Genomic DNA, 21079 nt, shown 5'->3' with positions numbered 1-21079 from the left:
GTTGTGTGCTTTCGTGCCATTCTAAGTCACAAAGGATGAAGTCACACAAATAAACAGTAATATCTCAATAATAAAAGCAAACCCTTACAGTCTCTTAAACTGTGAAACTGTGCTTATATTCGCGTGCAATATTGCATAACGAAGTGACCCTTCAGAAAGTAACATGCAAATTTGAACGCGTGCCAATCAAAATATAGGCGAGGCGATAAGCAACTCCTCAGGGAAAAGGGCATGCATAGTGGGACACCGGAGAAAAATGTTACTGTCACCTTGATCTTAAACAGGAACTAGTTAATTCCCTGAGCAGTATGTAAAGAAACTTTGCAACAGCATGTTTAATTTATTTAAAAGTATTAGAGGGAAGACCTGCATAAAAACATAATTTATGTAAGAACTTACCTGATAAATTCATTTCTTTCATATTAGCAAGAGTCCATGACCTAGTGACGTATGGGATATACATTCCTACCAGGAGGGGCAAAGTTTCCCAAACCTCAAAATGCCTATAAATACACCCCTCACCACACCCACAATTCAGTTTAACGAATAGCCAAGAAGTGGGGTGATAAAAAAGTGCGAAAGCATATAAAATAAGGAATTTGAATAATTGTGCTTTATACAAAAATCATAACCACCACAAAAAAGGGTGGGCCTCATGGACTCTTGCTAATATGAAAGAAATGAATTTATCAGGTAAGTTCTTACATAAATTATGTTTTCTTTCATGTAATTAGCAAGAGTCCATGAGCTAGTGACGTATGGGATAATGACTACCCAAGATGTGGATCTTTCCACGCAAGAGTCACTAGAGAGGGAGGGATAAAATAAAGACAGCCAATTCCTGCTGAAAATAATCCACACCCAAAATAAAGTTTAATGAAAAACATAAGCAGAAGATTCAAACTGAAACCGCTGCCTGAAGTACTTTTTTACCAAAAACTGCTTCAGAAGAAGAAAATACATCAAAATGGTAGAATTTAGTAAAAGTATGCAAAGAGGACCAAGTTGCTGCTTTGCAAATCTGATCAATCGAAGCTTCATTCCTAAACGCCCAGGAAGTAGAAACTGACCTAGTAGAATGAGCTGTAATCCTTTGAGGCGGAGTTTTACCCGACTCAACATAGGCAAGATGAATTAAAGATTTCAACCAAGATGCCAAAGAAATGGCAGAAGCTTTCTGGCCTTTTCTAGAACCGGAAAAGATAACAAATAAACTAGAAGTCTTTCGGAAAGACTTAGTAGCTTCAACATAATATTTCAAAGCTCTAACAACATCCAAAGAATGTAACGATTTCTCCTTAGAATTCTTAGGATTAGGACATAATGAAGGAACCACAATTTCTCTACTAATGTTGTTGGAATTCACAACTTTAGGTAAAAATTCAAAAGAAGTTCGCAACACTGCCTTATCCTGATGAAAAATCAGAAAAGGAGACTCCCAAGAAAGAGCAGATAATTCAGAAACTCTTCTGGCAGAAGAGATTGCCAAAAGGAACAAAACTTTCCAAGAAAGTAATTTAATGTCCAATGAATGCATAGGTTCAAACGGAGGAGCTTGAAGAGCCCCTAGAACCAAATTCAAACTCCAAGGAGGAGAAATTGACTTAATGACAGGTTTTATACGAACCAAAGCTTGTACAAAACAATGAATATCAGGAAGATTAGCAATCTTTCTGTGAAAAAGAACAGAAAGAGCAGAGATTTGTCCTTTCAAGGAACTTGCGGACAAACCTTTATCTAAACCATCCTGAAGAAACTGTAAAATTCTTGGAATTCTAAAAGAATGCGAAGAAAAATGATGAGAAAGACACCAAGAAATATAAGTCTTCCAGACTCTATAATATATCTCTCTGGATACAGATTTACGAGCCTGTATCATAGTATTAATCACAGAGTCAGAGAAACCTCTTTGACTAAGAATCAAGCGTTCAATCTCCATACCTTTAAATTTAAGGATTTGAGATCCTGATGGAAAAAAGGACCTTGCGACAGAAGGTCTGGTCGTAGCGGAAGAGTCCACGGATGGCAAGAGGCCATCCGGACAAGATCTGCATACCAAAACCTGTGAGGCCATGCCGGAGCTACCAGCAGAACAAACGAGCATTCCTTCAGAATCTTGGAGATTACTCTTGGAAGAAGAACTAGAGGCGGAAAGATATAAGCAGGATGATACTTCCAAGGAAGTGATAATGCATCCACTGCTTCCGCCTGAGGATCCCGGGATCTGGACAGATACCTGGGAAGTTTCTTGTTTAGATGAGACGCCATCAGATCTATTTCTGGAAGCTCCCATATTTGAACAATCTGAAGAAATACCTCTGGGTGAAGAGACCATTCGCCCGGATGCAACGTTTGGCGACTGAGATAATCCGCTTCCCAATTGTCTATACCTGGGATATGAACCGCAGAGATTAGACAGGAGCTGGATTCCGCCCAAACCAGAATTCGAGATACTTCTTTCATAGCCAGAGGACTGTGAGTCCCTCCTTGATGATTGATGTATGCCACAGTTGTGACATTGTCTGTCTGAAAACAAATGAACGATTCTCTCTTCAGAAGAGGCCAAAACTGAAGAGCTCTGAAAATTGCACGGAGTTCCAAAATATTGATCGGTAATCTCACCTCCTGAGATTCCCAAACTCCTTGTGCCGTCAGAGATCCCCACACAGCTCCCCAACCTGTGAGGACTTGCATCTGTTGAAATTACAGTCCAGGTCGGAAGCACAAAAGAAGCCCCCTGAACTAAACGATGGTGATCTGTCCACCACGTTAGAGAGTGTCGTACAATCGGTTTTAAAGATATTAATTGAGATATCTTTGTGTAATCCCTGCACCATTGATTCAGCATACAGAGCTGAAGAGGTCGCATGTGAAAACGAGCAAAGGGGATCGCGTCCGATGCAGCAGTCATAAGACCTAGAATTTCCATGCATAAGGCTACCGAAGGGAATGATTGTGACTGAAGGTTTCGACAAGCTGAAATCAATTTTAGACGTCTCTTGTCTGTTAAAGACAGAGTCATGGACACTGAATGGGCACCATTGACAGAAGGGCACCAAGAACCTTTGTAAAAATTCTTGGAGCTGTAGCTAGGCCAAACGGCAGAGCCACAAACTGGTAATGCTTGTCCAGAAAAGAGAATCTCAGGAACTGATAATGATCTGGATGAATCGGAATATGCAGATAAGCATCCTGTAAATCTATTGTGGACATATAATGCCCTTGCTGAACAAAAGGCAAGATAGTCCTTACAGTTACCATTTTGAACGTTGGTATCCTTACATAACGATTCAATATTTTTAGATCCAGAACTGGTCTGAAGGAATTCTCCTTCTTTGGTACAATGAAGAGATTTGAATAAAACCCCATCCCCTGTTCCAGAACTGGAACTGGCATAATTACTCCAGCCAACTCTAGATCTGAAACACAATTCAGAAATGCTTGAGCTTTCACTGGATTTACTGGGACACGGGAATGAAAAAATCTCTTTGCAGGAGGTCTCATCTTGAAACCAATTCTGTACCCTTCTGAAACAATGTTCTGAATCCAAAGATTGTGAACAGAATTGATCCAAATTTCTTTGAAAAAACGTAACCTGCCCCCTACCAGCTGAGCTGGAATGAGGGCCGCACCTTCATGTGGACTTAGAAGCAGGCTTTGCCTTTCTAGAAGGCTTGGATTTATTCCAGACTGGAGATGGTTTCCAAACTGAAACTGCTCCTGAGGATGAAGGATCAGGCTTTTGTTCTTTGTTGAAACGAAAGGAACGAAAACGATTATTAGCCCTGTTTTTACCCTTAGATTTTTTTATCCTGTGGTAAAAAAGTTCCTTTCCCACCAGTAACAGTTGAGATAATGGAATCCAACTGAGAACCAAATAATTTGTTACCCTGGAAAGAAATGGAAAGTAGAGTTGATTTAGAAGCCATATCAGCATTCCCAGTTTTAAGCCATAAAGCTCTTCTAGCTAAAATAGCTAGAGACATAAACCTGACATCAACTCTGATAATATCAAAAATGGCATCACAGATAAAATTATTAGCATGCTGAAGAAGAATAATAATATTATGAGAATCATGATCTGTTACTTGTTGTGCTAAAGTCTCCAACCAAAAAGTTGAAGCTGCAGCAACATCAGCCAAAGATATAGCAGGTCTAAGAAGATTACCTGAACACAGATAAGCTTTTCTTAGAAAGGATTCAATTTTCCTATCTAAAGGATCTTTAAACGAAGTACCATCTGACGTAGGAATAGTAGTACGTTTAGCAAGGGTAGAAATAGCCCCATCAACTTTAGGGATTTTGTCCCAAAATTCTAATCTGTCAGACGGCACAGGATATAATTGCTTAAAACGTTTAGAAGGAGTAAATGAATTACCCAATTTATCCCATTCTCTGGAAATTACTTCAGAAATAGCATTAGCAACAGGAAAAACTTCTGGAATAACCACAGGAGATTTAAACACCTTATCTAAACGTTTAGAATTAGTATCAAGAGGACCAGAATCCTACTTACTAAATCCTATTTACTAAAGGAAATATTATCTGCTTTAACAAGTTTGTCATGACAATTAATACAAACAGCCGGAGGAATAGCTACCAAAAGTTTACAGCAGATACACTTAGCTTTGGTAGTTCCAGCACTAGACAGCGATTTTCCTGAAGTATCTTCTGACTCAGATGCAACGTGAGACATCTTGCAATATGTAAGAGAAAAAAACAAAATTTATGCTTACCTGATAAATTCATTTCTCCTGTAGTGTGGTCAGTCCACGGGTCATCATTACTTCTGGGATACCAATACCAAAGCAAAAGTACACGGATGACGGGAGGGACAGGCAGGCTCTTTATACGGAGGGAACCACTGCCTGAAGAACCTTTCTCCCAAAAACAGCCTCCGAAGAAGCAAGTGTCAAATTTGTAAAATTTGGAAAAAGTATGAAGAGAAGACCAAGTTGCAGCCTTGCAAATCTGTTCAACAGAAGCCTCATTCTTAAAGGCCCAAGTGGACGCCACAGCTCTAGTAGAATGAGCTGTAATTCTTTCAGGAGGCTGCTGTCCAGCAGTCTCATAGGCTAATCGTATTATGCTACGAAGCCAAAAAGAGAGAGAGGTAGCCGAAGCTTTTTGACCTCTCCTCTGACCAGAATAAACGACAAACAGGGAAGACGTTTGACGAAAATCCTTAGTTGCCTGTAGATAAAATTTCAGGGCACGGACTACATCTAGATTGTGTAGCAGACGTTCCTTCTTCGAGGAAGGATTAGGAAACAAAGATGGAACAACAATCTCTTGATTGATATTCCTGTTAGTGACCACCTTAGGTAGGAACCCAGGTTTAGTACGCAGAACTACCTTGTCTGAATGAAAAATCAGATAAGGAGAATCACAATGTAAGGCAGATAACTCAGAAACTCTTCGAGCCGAGGAAATAGACATTAAAAACAGAACTTTCCAAGATAACAACTTGATATCAATGGAATGAAGGGGTTCAAACGGAACACCCTGTAAAACATTAAGAACTAAGTTCAAACTCCATGGCGGAGCAACAGTTTTAAACACAGACTTGATCCTAGCTAAAGCCTGACAAAAAGCTTGAACGTCCGGAACTTCTGACAGACGTTTGTGTAAAAGAATGGACAGAGCTGAAATCTGTCCCTTTAAAGAACTAGCAGATAACCCCTTTTCTAAACCTTCTTGTAGAAAAGACAATATCCTTGGAATCCTAACCTTACTCCATGAGTAACTCTTGGATTCGCACCAATATAAGTATTTACGCCATATTTTATGGTAAATCCTTCTGGTAACAGGCTTCCTAGCCTGTATTAAGGTATCAATAACTGGCTCAGAAAAACCACGTTTTGATAAAATCAAGCGTTCAATTTCCAAGCAGTCAGCTTCAGAGAAGTTAGATTTTGATGTTTGAATGGACCCTGGATCAGAAGGTCCTGTTTCAGAGGTAGAGACCAAGGCGGACAGGATGACATGTCCACTAGATCTGCATACCAAGTCCTGTGTGGCCATGCAGGTGCTATTAGAATCACTGATGCTCTCTCCTGTTTGATTCTGGCAATCAATCGAGGAAGCATCGGGAAGGGTGGAAACACATAAGCCATCCCGAAGGTCCAAGGTGCTGTCAAAGCATCTATCAGAACCGCTCCCGGATCCCTGGATCTGGACCCGTAGCGAGGAAGCTTGGCGTTCTGACGAGACGCCATGAGATCTATCTCTGGTTTGCCCCAACGTCGAAGTATCTGGGCAAAGACCTCCGGATGAAGTTCCCACTCCCCCGGATGAAAAGTCTGACGACTTAAGAAATCCGCCTCCCAGTTCTCCACTCCCGGGATGTGGATTGCAGACAGGTGGCAAGAGTGAGACTCTGCCCAGCGAATTATCTTTGATACTTCCATCATTGCTAGGGAGCTTCTTGTCCCTCCCTGATGGTTGATGTAAGCTACAGTCGTGATGTTGTCCGACTGAAACCTGATGAACCCCCGAGTTGTTAACTGGGGCCAAGCCAGAAGGGCATTGAGAACTGCTCTCAATTCCAGAATGTTTATTGGAAGGAGACTCTCCTCCTGATTCCATAGTCCCTGAGCCTTCAGAGAATTCCAGACAGCACCCCAACCTATAAGGCTGGCGTCTGTTGTTACAATTGTCCAGTCTGGCCTGCTGAATGGCATTCCCCTGGACAGGTGTGGCCGATAAAGCCACCATAGAAGAGAATTTCTGGTCTCTTGATTCAGATTCAGAGTGGGGGACAAATCTGAGTAATCCCCATTCCACTGACTTAGCATGCACAATTGCAGCGGTCTGAGATGTAGGCGTGCAAAAGGTACTATGTCCATTGCCGCTACCATTAAGCCGATCACCTCCATGCATTGAGCTACTGACGGGTGTTGAATGGAATGAAGGACCCGGCATGCATTTTGAAGCTTTGTTAACCTGTCTTCTGTCAGGTAAATCTTCATTTCTACAGAATCTATCAGAGTCCCCAAGAAGGGAACTCTTGTGAGTGGAAAGAGAGAACTCTTCTTTTCGTTCACCTTCCATCCATGCGACCTTAGAAATGCCAGTACTAACTCTGTATGAGACTTGGCAGTTTGAAAGCTTGAAGCTTGTATCAGAATGTCGTCTAGGTACGGAGCTACCGAAATTCCTCGCGGTCTTAGTACCGCCAGAAGAGTACCCAGAACCTTTGTGAAGATTCTTGGAGCTGTAGCCAATCCGAATGGAAGAGCTACAAACTGGTAATGCCTGTCTAGAAAGGCAAACCTTAGATACCGGTAATGATTTCTGTGAATCGGTATGTGAAGGTAAGCATCCTTTAAATCCACTGTGGTCATGTACTGACCCTCTTGGATCATGGGCAAAATTGTTCGAATCGTTTCCATCTTGAACGATGGAACTCTTAGGAATTTGTTTAGGATCTTTAAATCCAAGATTGGCCTGAAAGTTCCCTCTTTTTTGGGAACTACAAACAGATTTGAGTAAAACCCTTGTCCTTGTTCCGACCGCGGAACTGGATGGATCACTCCCATTAATAAAAGATCTTGTACGCAGCGTAGGAACGCTTCTTTCTTTATTTGGTTTGTTGACAACCTTGACAGATGAAATCTCCCTCTTGGGGGAGAGGATTTGAAGTCCAGAAGGTATCCCTGAGATATGATCTCTAACGCCCAGGGATCCTGAACATCTCTTGCCCAAGCCTGGGCGAAGAGAGAAAGTCTGCCCCCTACTAGATCCGGTCCCGGATCGGGGGCCCTCGATTCATGCTGTCTTAGGGGCAGCAGCAGGTTTCCTGGCCTGCTTGCCCTTGTTCCAGGACTGGTTAGGTTTCCAGCCTTGTCTGTAGCGAGCAACAGCTCCTTCCTGTTTTGGTGCAGAGGAAGTTGATGCTGTTCCTGCCTTGAAGTTACGAAAGGCACGAAAATTAGACTGTCTAGCCCTAGGTTTGGCTTTGTCCTGAGGCAGGGCATGGCCTTTACCTCCTGTAATGTCAGCGATAATCTCCTTCAAACCGGGCCCGAATAAGGTCTGCCCTTTGAAAGGTATATTAAGCAATTTAGATTTAGAAGTAACATCAGCTGACCAGGATTTTAGCCACAGCGCTCTGCGTGCCTGAATGGCAAATCCGGAATTCTTAGCCGTAAGTTTAGTTAAATGTACTACGGCATCTGAATAAATGAGTTAGCTAACTTAAGGGTTCTAAGTTTGAATGTAATCTCATCTAGTGTAGATGATTCAAGTGTCTCTTCCAGAGACTCAAACCAAAATGCTGCTGCAGCCGTGACAGGCGCAATACATGCAAGAGGTTGCAATATAAAACCTTGTTGAACAAACATTTTCTTAAGGTAACCCTCTAATTTTTTATCCATTGGATCTGAAAAGGCACAGCTATCCTCCACCGGGATAGTGGTACGCTTAGCTAAAGTAGAAACTGCTCCCTCCACCTTAGGGACCGTTTGCCATAAGTCCCGTGTGGTGGCGTCTATTGGAAACATTTTTCTAAATATCGGAGGAGGTGAGAACGGCACACCGGGCCTATCCAACTCCTTAGTAACAATTTCAGTAAGTCTCTTAGGTATAGGAAAAACATCAGTACTCGCCGGTACCGCAAAATATTTATCCAACCTACACATTTTCTCTGGTATTGCAACTGTGTTACAATCATTCAGAGCCGCTAACACCTCCCCTAGTAATACACGGAGGTTTTCCAGCTTAAATTTAAAATTTGAAATATCTGAATCCAGTCTGTTTGGATCAGAACCGTCACCCACAGAATGAAGTTCTCCGTCCTCATGTTCTGCCGCCTGTGACGCAGTGTCTGACATGGCCCTAATATTATCAGCGCACTCTGTTCTCACCCCAGAGTGATCACGCTTGCCTCTAAGTTCTGGTAATTTAGCCAAAACTTCAGTCATAACAGTAGCCATATCCTGTAATGTGATTTGAAATGGCCGCCCAGATGTACTCGGCGCTACAATATCACGCACCTCCCGAGCGGGAGATGCAGGTACTGACACGTGAAGCGAGTTAGTCGGCATAACTCTCCCCTCGTTGTCTGGTGAAATATGTTCAATTTGTACAGATTGACTTTTATTTAAAGTAGCATCAATACAGTTAGTACATAAATTTCTATTGGGCTCCACTTTGGCATTAGCACATATAGCACATGTATCTTCCTCTGAATCAGACATGTTTAACACACTAGCAATTAACTAGCAACTTGGAAATGCTTTTTCAAGTAATTTACAATAATATGAAAACGAACTGTGCCTATAAGAAGCACAGAAAAAATTATGACAGTTGAAAATAATTAAGTTATAGCATCAAATCTTTGTAAGAAATATACAATTTTAGCAAAGGATTGTTCCCATTAGCAAAGGATAACTAACCCTGGCAGCAGAAAAAATACACAAATAAACGTTTTTTATCACAGTCAACTACAATCTTCACAGCTCTGCTGTGATGATTACCTCCCTCAAAAAAGGCTTTGGAGATCCCTGAGTTCTGTAGAGATGAACCGGATCATGCAGGAAGAAAATGAAACTCTGACTGAGTTTTTTGATGCGTAGTAAAAGCGCCAAAAATGGCCCCTCCTCCTCACACATAACAGTGAGAGAGATCAGTGAACTGCTTTAATTTAAACAAAACTATTGCCAAGTGGAAAAAATAGTGCCCAAAACATTTTTTCACCCAGTACCTCAGAGAAATAAACGTTTTTACATGCCAGCAAAAAAACGTTTAACCTCAATAAATTAATTGTTATTTAAAACCTATTGCAAGTCCCTGCAAATTAGGTTAAGTCTATGCATACAGTATAAATCCAGTGAAGTACCATTCCCCAGAATACTGAAGTGTAAAATATACATACATGACAGCCTGATACCAGCTACATCTACTGCATTTAAGGCTGAGTTTACATTATAACGGTATGGCAGGATTTTCTCATCAATTCCATGTCAGAAAATAACAAACTGCTACATACCTCTTTGCAGATTAATCTGCCCGCTGTCCCCTGATCTGAAGTTTACCTCTCCTCAGATGGCCGAGAAACAGCAATATGATCTTAACTACTCCGGCTAAAATCATAGAAAAAAACTCAGGTAGATTCTTCTTCAAATTCTACCAGAGAATGAATAACACACTCCGGTGCTATTATAAAATAACAAACTTTTGATTGAAGGTAATAAACTAATTAAATCGCCACAGTCCTCTCACACATCCTATCTATTCGTTGGGTGCAAGAGAATGACTGGAGGTGACGTAGGGGGGAGGAGCTATATAGCAGCTCTGCTGGGTGAATGATCTTGCACTTCCTGTAGGGGAGGAGATAATATCCCAGAAGTAATGATGACCCGTGGACTGACCACACTTAACAGGAGAAACAACATATAAAGCAAAATTGATCAAATTCCTTAAATGACAGTTTCAGGAATGGGAAAAAATGCCAATAAACAAGCTTCTAGTAACCAGAAGCAAAGAAAAAAATGAGACTGAAATAATGTGGAGACAAAAGCAACGCCCATATTTTTTGGCGCCAAATAATACGCCCACATTGTTTGGCGCCTAAATGCTTTTTGGCGCCAAAAATGACGCCACATCCGGAACGCCGACATTTTTGGCGCAAAAGGACGTCAAAAAATGACGCAACTTCCGGCGACACGTATGACGCCGGAAACAGAAAAGATTTTTTGCGCCAAAAAAGTCCGCGCCAAGAATGACGCAATAAAATGAAGCATTTTCAGCCCCCGCGAGCCTAACAGCCCACAGGGAAAAAAAGTCAAATTTTTAAGGTAAGAAAAAATGAATGATTCAAACGCATTATCCCAAATATGAAACTGACTGTCTGAAAATAAGGAATGTTGAACATCCTGAGTCAAGGCAAATAAATGTTTGAATACATATATTTAGAACTTTATAAATAAAGTGCCCAACCAAAGCTTAGAGTGTCACAGAAAATAAGATTTACTTACCCCAGGACACTCATCTACATGTTTGTAGAAAGCCAAACCAGTACTGAAACGAAAATCAGCAGAGGTAATGGTATATATAAGAGTATATCGTCAATCTGAAAAGGGAGGTAAGAGATGAATCTCTACGACCGATAACAGAGAACCTATTAAATAGACCCTGTAGAAGGAGATCACTGCATTCAAATAGGCAATACTCTCCTCACATCCCTCTGACATTCACTGCACGCTGAGAGGAAAACCGGGCTCCAACTTGCTGCGGAGCGCATATCAACGTAGAATCTAGCACAAACTTACTTCACCACCTCCATAGGAGGCAAAGTTTGTAAAACTGAATTGTGGGTGTGGTGAGGGGTGTATTTATAGGCATTTTGAGGTTTGGGAAACTTTGCCCCTCCTGGTAGGAATGTATATCCCATACGTCACTAGCTCATGGACTCTTGCTAATAACATGAAAGAAATATTACCAAGAGTCAGAATGCTGCATATAGCAACCAATTCTGAAAAGGATTTCTCATAACACATGGGGAACAGCACATCTGAGAATGTTCCTTTCATATAAGGGTCAAAATGTATGGGACTGTTGCCAATAACACATGCATTGTTTCATGCAATTGATAATACAGATCAACCTGTCACGATATCAATTTAACAGCTGCACCTCCAATTAATTCACTCAGGAAGGACCAGCATGTCTAACTTTATTTTGAACTTGTGACGCCTCTCTGCCTAACGTGACAGAGAAGATGTCACAGTCAATCAAAAAAACTCTCTAGACGGCGCGAAAAACCTCTCAGCTGTATGTTGCTAAACATAACCGAGGAGGCACCCTGCGATCCGTTAGAGGAAATTAACCAAATAGCGCGCACACCATGGTACGCAACAAAGCTCCACCCATCGTGGGCGTATCGAGCTCATGCGATCAATTAAGTGAGAAGGAAAAAATGGAGATGGAGCTGTCGGAAGATCAATGAGGAGGCAAATGGCGCGCAGACAATGGCGCGTAACAAAGCTCCGCCCATCGTGGGCGTATCGAGCTTAATTCTCCTGTGCGCGGCAAACTTTGCAAAACAAAATGGAGCCGCCGGGAGCCCCAGTCAGTACTCAAGTAATACCAGCTGAAAGGCACAAATCCCCCTGCCGGTTGACATCTCAGTAAACTCCCAACAAGTGAAACACATGCATGAATGGGACACATAAATTTCCCTGTCGGCTGAGAAACATAAGCCGAAGTGAGCAGAGGCATCGGTATAAATGCAACAATCCCGTATAATACTAAAACAGGATAAATCTCCCAGTCAGTAACCCAATCGATTGTTACTTAAAATAAAAACATTGGAACATGAACAGACAACATTATGTTAGAACACATGATGCCTAAATAGGAGCACCCTGCCTGTCGGCTTCCAAATTCAGCAATAGCAAGCGTAAGACAGGGATATGCAATCTCATATCATGTACCCTCACAAGAATCCTATATAACACCTATGAGTGAAATAGGATAACCCTCCCTGTTGGCTGTTAAAGTAGTTATAAGCCGCTGGGAGTAAAACAGAAGAAAGATAAGTGTTGCTTCTGAGTTACAGAACTGCCGTTTAAAACTTACCCCCATCACAGGGATATTCCATAAATAGAGTGCTACGTCTTTTCTGTGTCCATACCAAATCCAGAAAATAAAGATTAGCACCTACCTTAGACGTCTGCCCGGCAGTAAGGCATCTCACCCAGCTTGTGAAGTTCTTTTCTCCTCTTCACATTGGCCTGAGGAAACAAAAAGTACTGAGCATTTACTCCCTCAGACTTTTACAAGCAGGGCAGCATACATCTATGGGAGGCGCAGTGAGAATAATGTCCCACAAGTTTCCATTGCTTTAAAGCCACCAAATGCTTCTCTTTTACTGAAGAGACTGATCTGGTCTAGGCTATACCCCAGAACAAAGTAGCACACTGTGGCACTACTTTAAAAATAATAAACTCTTGATTGAAGAAACTATAACTAACACCTCACTCTGCCTCTTCCTATCACTAACACAGGCAAAGAGAATGACTGGAGTGGGAGGGAAGGGAGGAGCTATATATACAGCTCTGCTATGTACAGCTCGGCCCCTAAGATTACCCAAAAACAGCACAAATTTGAGACTGACTGAAGTTCTTCGTAGCCTGTAAATAAAAACTTCAATGCCCTGACCACATCCAGATTATATAATAATCTTTCATTTGAGGATTAGTGCATAATGAGGGTACAACAATTTCCTGGTTAATATTCTTTGAAGGCACTTTCTTAGGCAGAATACTAGACAGTACGTCAAACTGCTTCAATAGCTAAGAAATCTGTTTGCGCCTACATAGGTTTAGCTTACAACAAAATACCAAGAGAACAAAGGAAATTTGATAAAAGAAAATGGAAAAGTTGTTAAACTTCATGACTCAGATAGGGCATGCAATTTTAAAATTTTGCCTAGACTGTCCCTTTAAAGCTCTGGTGTATGGTATTTGACTCATCATGGAGGCTAGGTATTCCCAACAGTAAGGAATAAGGGACTCGCCACCTTAATAAAAATTTAAAAATTACTTTTAAAAAAGGGACAGTAAATTAGTAATTACAATTTTTTGTGTCGCTATAGAATATTAACCAGACTGTGATCTTACCTTCACTTTGTACATTTTTTGATGCTGCTCTACAGATTTTAATTGTTTGTACCAAGTGTACACAAATAAATGAACGTTTTATATTATCATTGAAGGGTCGTGGCCTTTTTTGGAATTATTTTTCTACAAGAATATCAACCACGTCTGAAATGAATGCAGCAAACTCCACCTCCTATTTCCTTTATTTATAGGAGCCATAAAGGGCTTTAGTCTGCAGACATGACTAGACAATGTTATTTAGTTCAAACCAGTTTGTGAAATCTATGGCAGGGTGTTTAATATATTATATAAATAAAAAGGTATGCTCTACCTAAGCCTTGAAATTAACTTCATCTGTCACTTTAGTAAACTCACAGAATAGTTTCAAAATTTCATAAATTCCCATTTGAATTCTGTTGAACTACAATAAATGAGTATAAAGTAAGTGTCAAAGCACACTGGATTTGTTAAAAATGTAGTAGTCTGACAAAAAAGTAGGTTCAGTTACTTACATCCATTGGATGTTGTTTTTGGATTTCTTTTTAATAAGATGAATGCCTTCCAATACATTTGTAATATCGTAAATTCGTCTTTTCTGCACCTTGAGGACTTCAGCAGCTCTGTTAAGGTCAACAACTCCATCTGAAGACTGGCTGAGTAATTGAATGAACTTCTTGGTTAGCAGGCCAAGTGAGGTATCATAACGATTCTTCTCAACAGGGGACTTTGGCGCTAGAGGGAGGAAATTCATATATATTAAAAAAAAAAAAAAAAAAAACACAACAAACAAAAAAAAAGATATCCAGCCAAGATCTTTTGTTGGTACTAGGTTTCAATTTAGGTCCATTACATTGCAATTGGCGTAAAAAGCGATTCAGTTTATACACTTTTTTTCTAATTTGTGTATATGTATGTGCCTTTGCAGCCTAGGCTTTGACAAGAGAGAGTTGCTACGCTCAATGGCATTGGGGGAATAGCAGCACAGAAATGTTGCTCTGTGCTGTCGCCCTAGGGCCCAGTTCCTACCTGGGGTCACTGTTTTACACAACACCACTTCTGACATCCTGCTTCCAGTGCAGGATGCTGCAGACAGCGTGGTGTAACTTTAGTGCACAAAAACCCAGGCGCTGACACCTAGGTTTGTGGAGACCTGCTTTAGAAATATATGCATAATCTTATGCACTTACTTTTTGGGCTGTCAGGATAGTGAGAGGCTGCTCTTCCTTTGCCTTTGGGCGTTTTCATACCCTCAGCAAGAGAGAATGTATGACTTCCATCACCAAGTTCCAACCTTCTCTTTGCCTGGAAAGAATAATGCATAAAATGTAAAACTTGAAGTGTATATTATATATATGTATATTTTTTTTTCATAATCACTTTAAAATACTCTGACAATTCATAAAATTTAGGATCTAATGTGGCCTATTCTCTCAAAACTGAATTAATCTTCAGTAAACTGGTTCAAGAATTCCTGAAGTCAGTAGAGGCAAATGTCTGCAACAGAGGAACAAGAGTTCCACTAGCCTGGACTTTGCAGCTGGTATAACAGGTCATTGGAAACACGTTAAAGGGTAGCCAAAAGTTACACTACCCATTTTAACATTCATGGTTATGGTGTTAACAGAACACTGCTGCACTGTATAAAATGAGACATGATCCTTTAGGTTTATTTTTGAGTTTTAAATAGATGTTTTACATAGCTATTCTGTAACCAGTACTTTTATCAATTTTCAGCATAGGTTGGAATGAGGCAAAACCAGCTATTTTAATTGACAAATTGCTTACAGATAGCTCCCTTTTTTATTTAAAATATGCTCCTTGTAGGTAAAATGGCTCAATGAGAAAAAAAAACAAAAACATAATTTATGCTTACCTGATAAATTACTTTCTCTTGCGGTGTATCCAGTCCACGGATTCATCCTTTACTTGTGGGATATTCTCATTCCCTACAGGAAGTAGCAAAGAGAGCACACAACAAAGCTGTCCATATAGCTCCCCCTCTAGCTCCTCCCCCCAGTCATTCGACCAAAGGTTAGGAAGAAAAAGGAGAAACCATAGGGTGCAGTGGTGACTGTAGTTTAAACAAAAAAATTTTTTACCCGACTTAAATGCCAGGGGGGGGCCGTGGACTGGATACACCGCAAGAGAAAGTAATTTATCAGGTAAGCATAAATTCTGTTTTCTCTTGCAAGGTGTATCCAGTTCACGGATTCATCCTTTACTTGTCGGATACCAATACCAAAGCTTTAGGACACGGATGAAGGGAGGGAACAAGACAGGTACCTTAAACGGAAGGCACCACTGCTTGTAAAACCTCTCTCCCAAAAATAGCCTCCGAAGAAGCAAAAGTATCGAATTTGTAAAATTTGGCAAAAGTATGCAGTGAAGACCAAGTCGCTGCCTTATAAATCTGTTCAACAGAAGCTTCATTTTTGAAAGCCCATGTGGAAGCCACTGCTCTGGTAGAATGAGCAGTAATTCTTTCAGGAGGCTGCTGGCCAGTAGTCTCATAGGCCAAACGGATGATGCTTTTCAACCAAAAGGAAAGAGAGGTAGCAGTCACTTTCTGACCTCTCCTCTTACCAGAATAGATAACAAACAAGGAAGATGTTTGTCTGAAATCCTTAGTTGCGTGTAAATAGAACTTTAAAGCACGAACTACATCCAGATTGTGTAATAGACGTTCCTTCTACAAATATGGATTAGGACACAGAGAAGGAACAACTATTTCCTGGTTAATATTCTTGTTAGAAACAACTTTAGGAAGAAAACCAGGCTTGGTACGCAAAAACTACCTTATCTGCGTGGAACACCAGGTAAGGTGAATCACACTGTAAGGCAGATAATTCTGAAACTCTTCGAGCAGAAGAGATGGCTATCAAAAACAAAACTTTCCAAGATAACAACTTAATGTCTATGGAATGTAAAGATTCAAACGGAACCCCTTGAAGAACTAAAAGAACTAGATTTAGACTCCATGGCGGAGCCACAGGTTTATAGACAGGCTTGATTCTGACTAAAGCCTGAGCAAACGCTTGAACGTCTGGTACCTCTGCCAGACGCTTGTGTAACAGGACAAAGCAGATATTTGTCCTTTTAAGGAACTAGCTGACAATCCTTTCTCCAGTCCTTCTTGGAGAAAGGACAATATCCTGGGAATCCTAATCTTACTCCATGAGTAACCCTTGGATTCACACCAACAAAGATATTTCCGCCATATCTTATGGTAGATTTTACTGGTGACAGGCTTTCTAGCCTGAATCAGAGTATCTATAACCGACTCAGAGAATCCACGCTTTGATAGAATTAAGCGTTCAATCTCCAAGCAGTCAGACGTAGAGAAACTAAATTTGGATGCTTGAACGGACCCTGTATTAGAAGATCCTACCTCATTGGCAGTGTCCATGGTGGGACAGATGACATGTCCACTAGGTCTGGATACCAAGTCCTGCGTGGCCACGCAGGCGCTATCAGAATCACCGAAGCCTTCTCCTGCTTGATTGTCTACTCCTGGGATGTGAATTGCTGAGAGATGGCAGGAGTGATCCTCCGCCCACCTGATTATTTTGGTTACTTCCGTCATCGCTAGGGAACTCTTTGTTCCCCGCTGATGATTGACGTAAGCTACAGTCGTGATGTTGTTCGACTGAAATCTGATGAATTTGGCCGCCGCTAGTTGAGGCCATGCCTGAAGAGCGTTGAATATCGCCCTCAGTTCCAGAATGTTTATCGGGAGTAGAGTTTCTTCCCGAGACCATAAGCCATGAGCTTTCAGGGAGTCCCAGACCGCACCCCAGCCTAACAGACTGGCGTCGGTCGTTACGATGATCCACTCTGGCCTGCGGAAACATATTCCTTGAGACAGGTGATCCTGAGACAACCACCAGAGAAGAGAATCTCTGGTCTCCTGGTCCAACTGAATTTGAGGAGACAAATCTGCATAATCCCCATTCCACTGTTTGAGCATGCATAGTTGCAGTGGTCTGAAGTGTATCCGAGCAAAAGGGACTATGTCCATTGCCGCAACCATTAGTCCGATTGTCTCCATGCACTGAGCCACAGATGGCCGAGGAATGGAATAAAGAGCTCGGCAAGTAGTTAAGAGTTTTAGCTTTCTGACCTCCGTCAGAAATATTTTCATTTCTACCGAGTCTATCAGGGTTCCTAGGAATGGAACTCTTGTGAGGGGGGAGAGAGAACTCTTTTTGATGTTCACCTTCCACCCGTGAGACCTCAGAAAGGCCAATACAATCTCCGTGTGAGACTTGGTTCTTTGGAAAGTTGTCAAGGTATTTGAAATATTATTAAATAACATATTTAACTTTATTTAATAAATCTGTGGATGTGCACATGTATAATTTAGCAAGGAACTAAAATTAACACAGTTTCAGGAACCTCTATACGATTGCCTGGGAACCAATGTTAAATGACAGCACTTTGATACAATGAAACATTTGGTCTATCCAATTTCAGACCATCACTTAAACGGATAAAATCTAAAATAGTTGGATAAGCATAGTACTTACAGGAACTGTGCTGTATTAAGACTTTTACAACTACTCGTGGATTGACCCCATGTGGAGCAATAAAGGCCTTGGGAAACAAAGACAAATGCTAAGGTGTGAACATACAGCACACAGTGAAGACACATGGCTTACATTATGATTTCAAAGCAACTGTAGTTAGATTTCAAATAAACTATACTAGGGAAATAAATACAAGACATACAAATTTTGAAAGCATGAATAGCTTAGCCTCTGTGTGTTTAAGAACATGAATAGATGTTTATGGACCTGAAGAGAAGTGATCATTAACATTTATTTTTATTTCAGATCTACATAAACAGGATTTATGTATTCAGGAAGAAATACACAGAAATGTTACATACTACATCTGGGTGAATGCAATATATCAGGAGTTTTAAATACTACCAATCTGGAGATATAAAAATAAGCTGTTATTTGCAAATAAATGCCAGAATACTGATAAAATTATAATACATTTTAAGCTAATAATTAACAGTGTTAAATTATTTTAATATAATGCTAGATGATATTGATGTTTCATATCAAAACGATCAGGAAATTAATCTGATGCCGCTTCACCTATAATTGATATTGGGAAAGACTGGTGCAAGACATTATGGCAGTTATTATACATTTTAAAGAAAGATGTTTTAATGTATAAATGTATTTCTTTGTCATGCTGCATTTATTTGTACTGTCTAATTGTAATGCTGCCACCCGGTGTTATGTTGGAAGAACTACAGCCAGAAGGTTCTTTCTGGCTGTTAAAAATGAAATTTCCAAGGGCCAATCCGATTTAGACTTCCCAGATAACCAATGGGAAGGTCAGCTCCCGCAGGGCCACCCACAATTTACCAATGATGGAAAAACCAAATAAAAAGTGAATGCAATGGAGAGAAAAGAACAGATTTTCTGCTGAAGCTAAAACTTGTAACTGGTTCCCGCTGGGTGTGAGATACCACTTTACTTGAGCAAAGCTAATCTACCCTTCTCATTGATTGCGATATACACTTATTGGTGATCTGAGGTAAAATAATTCCTACCAAGGAATATCGGATATCGACTGCTTTTTACTTTGGTAACGTATTCAAGGTTTTGTAAGATAAGTTATATGCATAGTTAATTTGTATTTAATAGATTTAAAGAAGCAGTGTGTTTTTTTTTTTTTTCTCAAGTTAGCATTTCACAGCCTATATACATATATTGTTTAAATCTGCGTCTGATTGACAAAGTAACTCATCTATGCAAGTTCTGATATTGTCAGTTAATTTTGTATTAGGATAAATTGCAGTTAAATAGCAGAATATATATATTATCCTATTGTTTTATAAACACTGTTTAGAATTGTATTGCTTGGATGTTAAAGGTTTTTAGTCCCATTGTGTTAAATAAATAAAAGGCTGAATTGTGAAGGTATATTTTTCTGGGTGTAAGAAGGATAGCATATCTTAAGAGTTGGTTTTAACGCATATAAACTTTTATTTAGTTTCCTTTTATTGCAAATATAGTTCAATATGTTCATGGATATTAACTAAATAAAAGAATTCAGGTATTTATATTAATTGTATGGTCTAGTAGATGCATGGTTAATTAGGGTTTCTATTTTTTTTTTTTATATTGTGTTTGTAACCCTGCCATAAACTGATTTATTATTTGGATAGCACTACTAAGATTCTTATAAATATACTGACAAAGTTGACGCCTGAATTAAGATGAATTAAGATGTCGTCTAGGTAAGGCGTCACTGCTATGTAACCGCCAGGAGGGACCCTAGCACCTTTGTGAAAATTCTGGGAGCAGTGGCCAACCCGAAAGGAAGAGCCACAAACTGAAAATGCTTGTCCAGAAAGGCGAACCTGAGAAACTGGTGATGATCTTTGTGGATAGGAATGTGCAGATACGCATCCTTTAGGTCCACGGTAGTCATATATTGACCCTCCTGGATCATTGTTAAGATTGTCCGAATGGTCTCCATCTTGAATGATGGGACTCTGAGGAATTTGTTTAGAATTTTGAGATCCAGGATTGGTCTGAAAGTTCCTTCTTTTTTTGGGAACCACAAACAGGTTTGAGTAAAACCCCAGTCCTTGTTCTGCAATTGGAACTGGGTGGATCACTCCCATTGTATGTAGATCTTCTACACAGCGTAAAAATGCCTCTTTCTTTGTCTGATCTGTAGACAGACGAGAAATGTGGAACCTTCCCTTTGGAGGAGAGTCCTTGAATTCTAGAAGGTATCCCTGGGCTACAATCTCTAATGCCCAAGGATAGTGTACATCTCTTGCCCAGGCCTGAGCGAAGAGAGAGAGTCTGCCCCCTACTAGATCTGGTCCCGGATCGGGGGCTACCCCTTCATGCTGTCTTGGTGGCAGCTGCAGGCTTTTTGGCCTGTTTACTCTTATTCCAGCCCTGGTAAGGTTTCCAGTTTGCCTTGGGCTGTGAAGAGTTACCCTCTTGCTTTGCAGCCGGAGAGGATGAAGCGGGGCCGTTCCTGAAATTGCGAAAGGAACGAAAATTAGCTTTGTTCTTTGTTTTAAAGGCTTTGTCCTGAGGGAGAGCATGGCCTTTCCCCCGGTAATATCTGAAATAATCAGGCCCGAATAGGGTCTTCCCTTTGAAAGGAATGTTCAAAAGCTTGGATTTAGACAACACATCGGCCGACCAGGACTTTAGCCATAACGCCCTGCGCGCCAAAATGGCGAAACCTGAATTTTTATTTTTTTTTTCGCCGCTAACTTAGCTATTTGGAAAGTGGCATCAGCGATAAAAGATTTAGGTAGCTTTAGAGCCTTAAATCTATCCATAATTTCCTCATATGAGGTCTCCGTCTGGAGCGAGTCTTCCAGCGCCTCAAACCAGAAAGCAGCTGCAGTAGTTACAGGAATAATGCAGGCAATAGGTTGGAGAAGAAAACCTTGTTGAACAAAAATTTTCTTAAGTAAACCCTCT

General features: G+C 40.6%; 1 protein-coding gene across 1 annotated transcript in view; it reads right to left on the bottom strand.

The window, feature by feature from the left end:
• The window catches only part of E2F3 (E2F transcription factor 3), a 121804-nt gene that overhangs the window by 54467 nt on the left and 46258 nt on the right, over positions 1-21079 (bottom strand). Inside the window, exons 2-3 of the mRNA XM_053714791.1 lie at positions 14792-14906; positions 14117-14336 (exon numbers count right to left, since the gene is read on the bottom strand). Coding sequence (XP_053570766.1) covers positions 14117-14336; positions 14792-14906 — 335 coding nt within the window. The remainder of the gene's footprint in view (positions 1-14116; positions 14337-14791; positions 14907-21079) is intronic.

This window comes from Bombina bombina, chromosome 5 (genome assembly GCF_027579735.1).
Source record: "Bombina bombina isolate aBomBom1 chromosome 5, aBomBom1.pri, whole genome shotgun sequence".
Lineage (NCBI taxonomy): Eukaryota > Metazoa > Chordata > Amphibia > Anura > Bombinatoridae > Bombina > Bombina bombina.
The sequence above is the reverse complement of the archived record's forward strand: the minus strand, read 5'-3'. Positions and strand labels throughout refer to the sequence as shown.